The sequence below is a fragment of the Petaurus breviceps genome, unplaced genomic scaffold, assembly GCF_028583685.1.
Source record: "Petaurus breviceps papuanus isolate PSGF00001 unplaced genomic scaffold, PetGlider_PUasm1.0 90925, whole genome shotgun sequence".
In the NCBI taxonomy this organism is placed as follows: Eukaryota; Metazoa; Chordata; class Mammalia; order Diprotodontia; family Petauridae; genus Petaurus; species Petaurus breviceps.
This window is the reverse complement of record NW_027187380.1, coordinates 28,534,415-28,545,449: the sequence shown is the minus strand read 5'-3', so window position 1 is coordinate 28,545,449 and position 11,035 is coordinate 28,534,415. Positions and strand designations below refer to the sequence as shown.

At 39.2% G+C, this 11,035-nt stretch overlaps 1 protein-coding gene across 1 annotated transcript in view; it reads left to right on the top strand.

Moving 5' to 3' along the window:
• The first annotated feature begins 513 nt into the window (after positions 1-513).
• The window catches only part of FOXK2 (forkhead box K2), a 153,199-nt gene continuing 142,677 nt past the window's right edge, over positions 514-11,035 (top strand). The window contains exon 1 of the mRNA XM_069076645.1: positions 514-1,270. Coding sequence (XP_068932746.1) covers positions 762-1,270 — 509 coding nt within the window. The 5' untranslated portion in view covers positions 514-761. The remainder of the gene's footprint in view (positions 1,271-11,035) is intronic.

The window sequence follows — 11,035 nt, the reverse complement described above, 5'->3', positions numbered from 1 at the left end:
CTGCCACCATTCAGCCGCCAGAAAGCCACGTTCAGATAATTCTTCAGGGTGGACGGTTCGGAGAAAGAAAATAGTTGTCTTGTCTTCAGTCCCCTCTGTGACCTTGAGGGTCTGGCTTCATGTTTAACGACTGACTACAGCGGTTACACCAAGAGCCAAGGAACTTGGTTTTGTTTTGTTTTGTTACCTTACATGTAGCTCCCTCCCTCCCTCCCGAAGTTTAGGGAGCGCCGCTCTATCCCTAGCCTGGCCAGCGTTTAGTGCATAGAACCCACATTCCTGAGTTCCATGCTCTGCCGCTCCAGGTTTTCCGTATCTCTCAAAGTCTAGCTTGTTCTGGAGGGGCCTTGCAACCGAACCCGATGGCTAAAGTTCCTTGCAATAGGCTCGTCGTCGATAGCCCCATTGCCGTGCTGCATTCCTAATGGCGAAAAGTGGCTGTCAGTCACCGGCCCAGAGGGGCGGGACGCCAGCGCTGCCAAGCTAAGTTGAGCCTTTCACTTTGCTTCCCTCCCCCCTTTCTCCCCTTTGCAACCTCCCCCCTCCCCCTCTTACCTTCTCACTAGTTCTCTCTTCTAATCCTTCCCTTTCCCTGTCCCCTCCTCCTCCCCTCGGTGTGTGCAGCCGCTGTGACCGGCAGAGTCCGAGCACCGGAGCTGCCTCCGCCCGTGGGCTTCGAACCTGGGGCCTTGAGGCTCCTTGCTCCTGCTTGCCCGGCTCTAGGCAGTCTAGTTCCTCCCTCCCACCTTCCAGGCCCCGGGATGGCGGCGGCGATGCTCTCTGGCACAGGTTCGTCACCTTCGCCTGGGTCCGGTGGTGATGGTGGCGATGGTGACGGCGGTGGCGGCTGTAGAGGGTCCCCGCCTGGAGACTGGGCCGTGGCCCGGTTGGAGGGCCGCGAGTTTGAGTATCTGATGAAGAAGCGGTCGGTGACTATCGGGCGGAATTCGTCGCAAGGCTCCGTAGATGTGAGCATGGGCCACTCGAGCTTCATTTCCCGGCGCCACCTTGAGATCTTCACCCCCCCAGGCGGCAGCGCGACCCCGGTGGCCTCCGGCGCTGAGGAGCAACAAACTCAGCCTCAGCCCCCAGCGCCGCAGCCGCTCCAGCAGCCCCCGCAGCCCCCGCCTCCTCCACCTTCACAGCACAGTCCCTCTGAGGACCCCAGCACGGGCGGAGACTTCTACCTGCGTTGTCTCGGCAAGAACGGTGTCTTCGTGGACGGCGTGTTCCAGAGGCGGGGAGCCCCCCCGCTGCAGCTTCCCCGAGTGTGAGTAGCCCAGTCGGCGATCCAGGGCGCCTTCTCCCCTCGAACCCACCAACTTTCTCACTCCTCTTTTCTGCTCACCCCAACATTCCCCATCATTCCTTGATGACTTCCTTCTGTATTGATTAGTCCTCTCCTTTCTCTTGCTGCACCCCTCCTGCGTGGTTCTCTGGGAGCTTGGAGAGCAGGTAGTCCAGTCTTCCGACTGGGGCTTGTACCTCCCTCCTCCCTTTCAGCAGTTGTAAGGACTCCCCAGCTGGACAGGTGAAGTAGGAGCTGGGATGCTGTAGAGAAGGGAGACTGTTCAAAATGAATTGCACTTAACCCAAGAGATGCAGCCATCTCCTGTGCTGCCTGGGAGGGCGCTTTTGGAGTGGTTTGCGTGTTGATTGCTGCATGACTTACTGTCTTCCAGTGAATGGAGTAATTACTGTCACTGGACAGCCCCACCAGCTTGCCATGATAATTTCTAATTTCCTTGGTGTGTAGTACAGGTCATGCTTATAGAATGACACCCAGTGGTGTTGCCTTTTTGCTGTAGCTTTGCTATATAAGCTGTTTTTCCAACGTGCACATCCAGTTCTCAGGTTTCTGGTATGCCAGGTTTAGTTCTCTGCTGTCAGGTGCTGTCCAGGGTGTTTTGTTTTGTTTTGTTTTTAATGTAAACCTGAGTGAGTACTGTTTGTATTTTTAACAGTAAAATCATTGGTAAACTGTTTATGTCGATCATTGGTTTCTGTTAAATGGGGTAATTTGGGCAGTACACAACACCTCTTTATAGTTTTGTATCTTTATTCAATAAATATTTAGGCTTTTATGGAAGCAATGGAGAATCTTATAATAGGTAGAACTCTTGTCATCACTGACAAGAGGGAAATTAGTATTTATCTTAATGATAACTGCTTAATAACCGAACATTTTTTTTTAAGTTGCAAGGGACTAACTTTTCACACAGTATTTTCTCATAGCCTGTGTTCTGAAGCATCAACTTGAAACAAGTTTATGACTTCAACCTAAATCAAAATTTAGATACCTTTGACAGTTTTTAAAAGGCATTGATTTAGACATTTTAGGGGTAGGTCATTTAAATTTTTGAATGATGGATGTACTTTATTTTAATGTGTCAGGTTAAGTACCTCAGTCGTGATATTTAATACAATAATATTAAAAGCAACTTTTCTTCATACTATAATTTTTGTAGGTTAATATTTATTCTGTCGGATCTTGCTCTCTAGGAAATGCTAATTATTCTTAAAGGGATTGTTTATAGAGCATTGTATTTGTAGTTACTATTTGTATGCTGAATTATTTCTGCTCTATTTACTGGGAAAAAAAAGCCTTGATTATATTTGATTTTCCCCCAAGTTACTTTTTATGGATGTATATAGTTATATACTATATATATATAGTTATATACTCAAACAACTAATAATAAGTGCTTTAAAATGTTCTCGATAATAAATTTATCATTGTACTGTTTACTGGTTTGCAAATAGATGATAATATCCTATTAATATGACAATTTGTCTCATTAACTTTGCTCTCTCTGAAGGTTTTAAATTGTGATTTTTAAATAATTCTTGTGAATTTGTCATCTCCAAAATCCTTGTAGAAGGAGAAGAAGTTTGTGTTGAATGAATTCTAATAATTTATTTATATAGTCAAAAGAGAATCTTTCATTGTGTGGCAAGTCTGAGTTTGGAATGATTTTTGAGTGGTGTATTGGGTTGAAAGTTCTATATTCCATAACGTTTATTTTCAAGCTTTTAATATCTGCTAAATACATCCTAGCTGGATCCAATAAGACAAATCAAAGCAATTTTAAAGGGAACTTTAGTAACTGTACTTATCAGAAATTATAATTTAGGAAAACACTGGGTCATTTGCAATGTAGAAGAGAATAAGTGCAAGATTTAGTAATGTGGTCAACTCCTGTTGGTCTTAATTCCTTAACATTCTGTGATAATCTTTGTAAGTAAAATCATTAGTATTTGTTTTCTAAAAGAAACTTCTTTGTTCAAAAGATGAATCATTCCAATTTTAATTATAAGATAGTTGCAGTTAAAGGACAAAAGACAGAATTTAGTAGTATTAGTAGTTAGTAGACTAAGTAGTTCTGTTGATTCTAGATAATAGGGAAGGGTAGATGATTGTCAAAATACTTGTCTTGAATTTACCTTTAGGATTTAATTTGATATTACACATTACTTTCAGAAAATAAAAGTAAGCCTAAGTCAAAACATGGTTATTTGAGACAATTAGCAATTCTTAATTATACTTAAAGCATGTTTCAGATTTTTCTGTACTGAATTTAATTAAGTACTGAATTTGAGTGCAAGTAAGTAAATTCAAAGTACAATTCAAGTACAATTTAATTTAGAATCTACATTTAAATTCCTGTAAATGAAGGAAACACACACACAGTTTTAAAATATACATGGAGAGGCTGCTAGGTGGAGCAGTAAATAGAACACCGGCCATGGAGTCAGAAGGGCCTGAGTCAAATTTGGCCTCAGAACCTTAACACTCACTAGCAGTGTGACCTCGGGCAAGTCACTTTAACTCCAATTGCCCTGCCTTGCCCCCTCCAAAAAGCAAAAAAATGCACACACACACACACACACACGCATACATGTAGGACCAGCTAGGTGGAACAGTGAATAGAGCAACCGCTCTGGAGTCAGAAGGACCTGAGTTCAAATTCGGCCTTAGACACTTAACACAAAAATAGCCATGTGACCTTGGGCAAGTCAGTTAACCCCAATTGCCCTCCGTTTCCCCCTCCAAAAAGTTAAAAATATATATGTGTGTGTGTGTGTGTGTGTGTGTGTGTGTGTGTGTAGTTTAATCCTCAACTGTGTTTTTTCCCTGTATAGTGTTTATAGCTGAACATACAATATTGGCAGTTTGGGGAAGAGGGATGGAGAACAGGATATTGTAAGATGGCTATTGTCTATATTTTAAACTTGGCTCTAATAATATTCGAACACAAATCAAGTTTTCTCTGTTCCCTATTAAACTAATTCCATTAGCTTACAAAAGCTAATTTTTTCTCTATTAAGCTAATTCCATAACTTAACAACCTTGTTCCCAAAGCAAAGTTGACATTAATGCAAGTACAATGACTGGTAAACCAAAGTGGGATAGAATTGTGAGGGAATGGTTAAATTAAAACTTCTGGGGGATTTTTTTTTCCTGAGGGAGAGCAGGATAGCTTTCTTAAAGTCATTTTTTAAAGATAGTCTGTTCTGGTTGGGGGCATTTGGGAGTATGTCCTCTGTCCTCTGTGCTGTGGCCAATATTTTTTAAAGCTTCTTTGTAGTCAGAAAATGTCTGATTTAGATGGAAATACTACTAAACTATCTATCTGGCTCTGGTCTTTAAAATAAACTTTTGAGTTGAGTGACATGAAATTGTGTTTTAGGACCATTAACCTGGTTATGGTGTATAAATTTTTTTTTGTCATTTCGATAGTATTTTTACCAAAGCAAGTGTCAAACACCAAGTCATAAAGAGGTTGTGGTTGGAGTACCCACACTGAAGAAATCATAGATCCTGCAAGTACTGCAGAAGGTAATAAAGTAAATATAATATTAAATAATATTCCTTAAAATTAAGCCTATAAGAATTTTAAATTTGCTAGACCATAAATTACTTGATCATTAAATAGAACAAAATTTGCTTCGAAGAGCTACATGTCACATTAGAAAGGCTAATTTTTTTGTTGTTTACTTGAAAAACTGAGGCTGCTATTGATGCTGAAATAGTTGCTTTTCAGTGTTCCAGTTTTTAGACCAGTAATAAAAATGTCTAACTTATATGACATAATCTTTTAACTTGTAAATTAAATGGTGAGAGTCTAACTTTTAAATAATTCCATACTGTTTGTTTTCTATGTTGTTTAGGGAACAAATGTAAATGTTTTATTTTTTCATTAATTTGAAGGAATGAAAGAATTCTTGTTTTTGTATGTAGGAAAAAGTTTTTATTTTTTGAGGAGCATGATCAGGCATTTTTTTTTTTACTTAGACAGCTCTTGCTTTTTTTTTTCCAGTTTATTTACTTATTTTTAGTTTTCAACGTTCATTTCCACAAGATTTTGAGTTACAAATTTTTCTCCCCATCTTTCCCCTAACCCCACACCCCAAAATAGCAAGCCTACTGAATACCCCTTCCCCTAAATTGTTTTCTCTTATATCTTCCCTCATTCCCCCCCCTCCCCAAACCTTCTAGTAGGGTAAGATGGATTTCTATAACCCAGTGCCTGTATATCTTATTTCCTGGTTGCATGTAAAAACAATTTTTTGATATTTGTTTTTAAAACTTTGAGTTCCAGATTTTTTTCCCTTCTTCCGTCCTCACCCACCGCCACTGGGAAGATAAACAATTCACTATAGGTTGTACATGTGTATTATGCAAAACATTTCCATAGTAGTTATATTGTGAAAGACTAACTATAATTCCTTCCATCCTATCCTGCCCCCCACTTATTCTGTTTTCTTCTTTGACCCTGTCCCTTTTCAAAAGTGTTTGCTTCTCACTGCCCTTTCCCCTAATCTTCCCTCCCTTCTATCATCCCCCTCTTATCCCCTTCCTCCCTATTTTCCTGTAGGGTAACATACCCAATTGAATGTGTATGTTATTCCCTCCTTAAGCCAAATTCAATGAGAATAAGATTGACTTATTCCCTTTCATCTTCCTACTCTTCCCCTCCATTGTAACAGTTTCTCTTGCCTCTTTTATATGAGATAATTTACCCTAATCTATCTCTCGCATTCTCTTTCTCCCAATACATTCCTCTCTCACCTCTAATTTTATTTTTTTAGATAGCATCCCTTCATATTCAATTCATCCTGTGCCCTCTGTCTATGTATACGTGTACATACATATACACACACTCACATATATATTTATACACACATACACCCTCCTATACATGTATATGTATGTATACATATATATACATATATATTCCCTTCAACTGTCCTCCTACTAAGAAAAGCCTTATGAGTTGCAGTTATCATTTTTCCATGTAGGGATATATGTAGTTCAACTTCAATAAGTCCCTTATGATTTCTTTTTCCTCTTTACCTTCTCATGCTTCTCTTGCTTATTTTTGAAAGTCAAATTTTCTGTTCAGCTCTGGTTTTTTCATCAAGAATGCTTGAAAATCCTCTATTTTATTGAATGATTATATTTTTCCCTGTAGCATTATACTCAGTTTAGCTGGGTAGGTGATTCTTGGTTTTAGTCCTAGCTCCTTTGATCTCCAGAATACCGTATTCCAAGCCCTTCAATCCCTTAATGTAGAAGCTTCTGTAGGTCTTTTGTTATCCTGATTGTGTTTCCATAAGACACACATTATTTCTTCCTCACTTCTTGCAGTGTTTTTTCCTTCACCTGGGAACTCTGGAATTTGGCTATAATATTTCTATCTATGAATTCTTTCAATTTCTATTTTGCCCTCTGGTTCTGGAATTGGGCAATTTTGCTTGATAATTTCTTGAAAGATGGTGTCTAGGCTCTTTTTTTGATCATGGCTTTCAGGTAGTCCAATAATTTTAAAATTATCTCTCCTGTATTTATTTTCCAGGTCAGTGGTTTTTCCAATGAGATATTTCACATTTCCTTCTATTTTTTCATTTGTTTGGATCTGTTTTATAGTATCTTGATTTCTCATAAAGTCATCAGCTTCCATTTGCTCCAATCTAATTTTGAAGGAATTATTCTCTTCATTGAGTTTTTGAAATTCCTTTTCCATCTGGCAAATTTGACTTTTTAAGCATTCTTCTATTCATTGGTTTTTTAGGCCTCTTTTGCCATTTCTGTTAGTCTTTTTTGAGGTGTTATTTTCTTCAGTATTTTTTGAGGTCTCCTTTAGCAGGCTGTTGACTTGCTTTTCATAATTTTTTTTGCATCATTCTCATTTCTCTTCCCAATTTTTCCTCTATTTCTCTTATTTCATTTTTAAAATCCTTGAGCTCCATCAATGGCCTGTAACCATTCTATATTTTTCTAGGAAGCTTTTGATTGCAGGAGTTCTGACTTTGTTGTCTTCTTCCTATTCCATGCTTTGATCCTTTTTGTCCCCAAAAAAGGATTCTGTGGTCTGTTTGTGCTTCCTCTGCTTGCTCATATTGCCAGCCAATTACTTGACTTTTGAGCACTTTGCCATTGTAGAACTCTGCTTCCAGAATGGAGAGAGCTATGTCCCAAATCCCTAGGATTTTCACAGCTGCCAAAGCTATTAGTTGGGTGCCCTCTCTGCAGCCCCCACAAGCTGTGGCATAACGGCCACACACCCCAGGACCACCACCCAAGACTGTTATCCAGATGCAAGCAGGTCAAAACAAAAGCGATTACCCTCTGAATGATCTCTTGGTCCCTCTACTATCTGCAGGCCAGGGCCTGCAGAGTCAGCCACATAGCAGCAACTGCAGCTGCTGGGCCTCAGCCACTTCTTGCCCCAGGGGCAGGGGCTGGACAGGGTCTTCTCTACCCGGTTCCAACAGAGTTCCCAACTGACCTTTCACTTTCTTTTTGGTGTTTATGGGTTGACAAGTGTAGAAACCACCACAGCTGCTGGTGATTCACTCTTCTGAAGTCTGCTCCTGCTGTTGCTGGGGCTGGAACCCCAAGGCTCACAGGGGACTGCACTTGGCCTTTGCTGCTGTGATATACCTTTTCTGTCGGCCTACTGGGCTGCCTTCAGTGGGAGATTTGTTTCTCTCTGTCACTTTGTGGGTTCTGTAGCTCTAAAATTTGTTTAGAGTAGTTTTTTTGCATGTATAAGAATTGGTGGGAGCTGGAGCCATGTGGAGGGCTCCACCTCGACAGCGCTTGCTTTTTGTGGACATTCTGTAGACCTCTACAAATTTACCTATTGTAGGGGTCTGCCTGCAAAGGGAGGGGACTACCACACGTTTCAAGAATACATGATAGCAGGGACAGATAAGTGGGCATTGGAGGAGGAACATGGGATGGACCAGTCACGTGGAGGTTGGATATAGATGAGAGGACAGTCAATAGACTGGACATTGGACAGAAGACAGCACAGGCAAGCAAAGGTCTCCTCTCTAGTTACTAGAGGTCTCAGCCTCAGCTAGGGAAACTGTGACCTTGAGTAGCCTTCTAGGTCCTTGGGTATGGCCTTTTGACTGAGTCCAAGATTTACAGAACAAATTCTTTTATTCATAGGATTTGTTCTGTGAAGGAAGTTTGGATCCAAAGGGCCTCACTTGAGGACCTACAAGGCCATGTATGTCCTTGAGGCTGTAGGTTTCCCATCCTGTAACTCAAGCCAAGCCCCTGATCCAGGGTGAGCCATTCTTCTGCTTTCACTTGAGGATTTGTTTTTCTTGGTAAGAGATGGAAGGCTGTGGAGCTCCCAAGTGAGGTGGGGAAAGGGAAGGAGAGCACAGTATATCCATTAAAGTTAAAATAGGTGTTTTTTTGAAATGACGATTTCTTTCAGAATCATTTAATTAAAGTCAAATTTGCATAATTTGAATTTACTTAAAGTGAGAATTGTCTGTATTATGATTTGGTATCTGTTGTTTTTACAATCTGAGACTGTAAACTTTCAGATTACTATAGCGAGGTAATAAATTTTTCACAAAAATAAGATCAAATATAATCTTTTCTGTAAAGATGCTTATGAAAATGAGATATAATATGACTTCACCTTAACTCAGTTATGTTGCATTTTGCCATTTCAAAGATTATTTTAAAATGTGACTAATGAATTTATCCTTCATTTGCATGAAGTTTCATTTGAATAACTTGTACAAAAAGCTGTACTAAACTTTGAATGCTTAATGTTTAGCATTTGAATTGTGACTATAGTTATATTTAGATTGACATACACATGACATTAATTTCAGTTACTAGAAAAATAAAATGATGTTTCACTGGAATGCCTTGTAACTATTAAAATTTTTGTAATTTTGGGTTCCATTGGAAATTAACTTTATTGTGGGTGTGGTCTTTGTCACTTTTCTGATCATAACCACAATTTAAGATACAAGTATGTGTGAATTGCTTGACAAAGTAAAATAATTACTTGACTTATACAATAAACTTTGCAACTTTTTACATCTTAAAAAATTTCTTAATATTTAAAAAACACCTCTGCTTTACTTTGTTGCAGTCACTTGTTTTTATTGAAATTGGCATCAAGTTAGCAAGATTTTGATACTTTTTTATTGTGAAACCATACTTCTTTCATATTGTATAGTAAACTTGTCTTTAACAAACAATTCATTTTTCTAAGCCTTCCCTTTATTGTATCCCATTTTCTATGAGTGAGCTCTCAGGCTACTGAAGAATGTCTATCTTCCTCTCTTAGATACATTTCTTTACTTTTGGTAACATCTCATAAGTATAGTGCTGTGTTTTGGTAGTCTATCTCTATTTGGGAATTTCTGTGATTCTAAAAAGGGTCTGGCATTCAGTATACCAATATATATTTGTGAGAGTTTATCAGTAGAGGCAAGACTTCCAGGACCACTGGATTTAAAAAAAAAATCCTCAAAACATTTTTGGGTGGATTTTTAAAAATAAAGTGTAGATGCTCAAATCCTACAGACTTACTATACTTCTTTGACAGTGGTTATGATATAGCCTTCAGTCTTTTCGAATCTTCAGCATTCTAGTCTTCATCTTGTCATTGAAAAGTATTTTGTCCTTATAGCAATATATAGCAGCTTTTTTTTTCTTTTAGCTTATCTCAAGAAGCTTTGAGGGCAGAAACCATATTTTAGAACTCCCACTAATTGTATATTTCTCAGTTGTGGTCATGAAGTGAATTAACCACAAGTATTTAGGACATTCTTTTTTTTCTTTATTAATTTGTTTGTTTCCTTTTAGTTTACAGGATTCAAATCCACAATTCCTTGAATTTCACATTTTGTCCCCCCCCCCCCGCCCCCATGGCGGCTTATGGTCAAGTATAGGATCTGTAAATACTTTCACATTATACATTGGTCAGGATATAAGGACGGATTGTACCAGCTGGAATGAAAAATGGTAAAGAGGACATAAAACCAAATAAGAGAACGGAAAAGATCAGGTATTTTGCTTCCACCTGGATATAAACGTAGTTCTTTCTAGTTCTTTCTCTGGATGCACATTTTGCTCTCCATCATGCGTCTTTTGGGATTGACTTATATCACTGCATTGCTGAGAAGAGTCCAGTCTATCAAAGTTGGTCATCACACATACGTTGTGTCTGTAATTGTGTACAAATTTCTCCTCGTTCTACTCTTCTCACTCAGCATCAGTTCTTTTAATCCTCTCCAGGTAAATATGAAGACTGCTTGCTCCTCATTTCTTATAGCACAATAGTATTCCATAACATGCATATACCACAACTTGTTCAGCCATTCCCCAATTGATGGGCACCCCCTTAATTTCCAATTCTTTGCCACCACAAAAAGAGCTGCTATAAACATTTTTGTACATATGGATCTTTCTCTCATTTCTGTGATCTCTTTGGGATATAACCCTAGGAGTGGTATTGCTGGATCAAAGGGTATGAAAGTATTTATAGCCCTTTGGGCATAATTCCAGATTGCTCTCCAGAAAGGCTGGATCAGTTCACAACTCCACCAACAACGCATTAGTGTCCAGTTTGCCCACATCCTCTCCAGCATTTGTCATTTTCCTGTTTTGTCATCTTAGCCAATCTGACTGGTGAGATGTGGTACCTCAGAGTTGTTTTGACTTGCATTTCTCTAATCAATAGTGAATTAGAACATTTCTTCACGT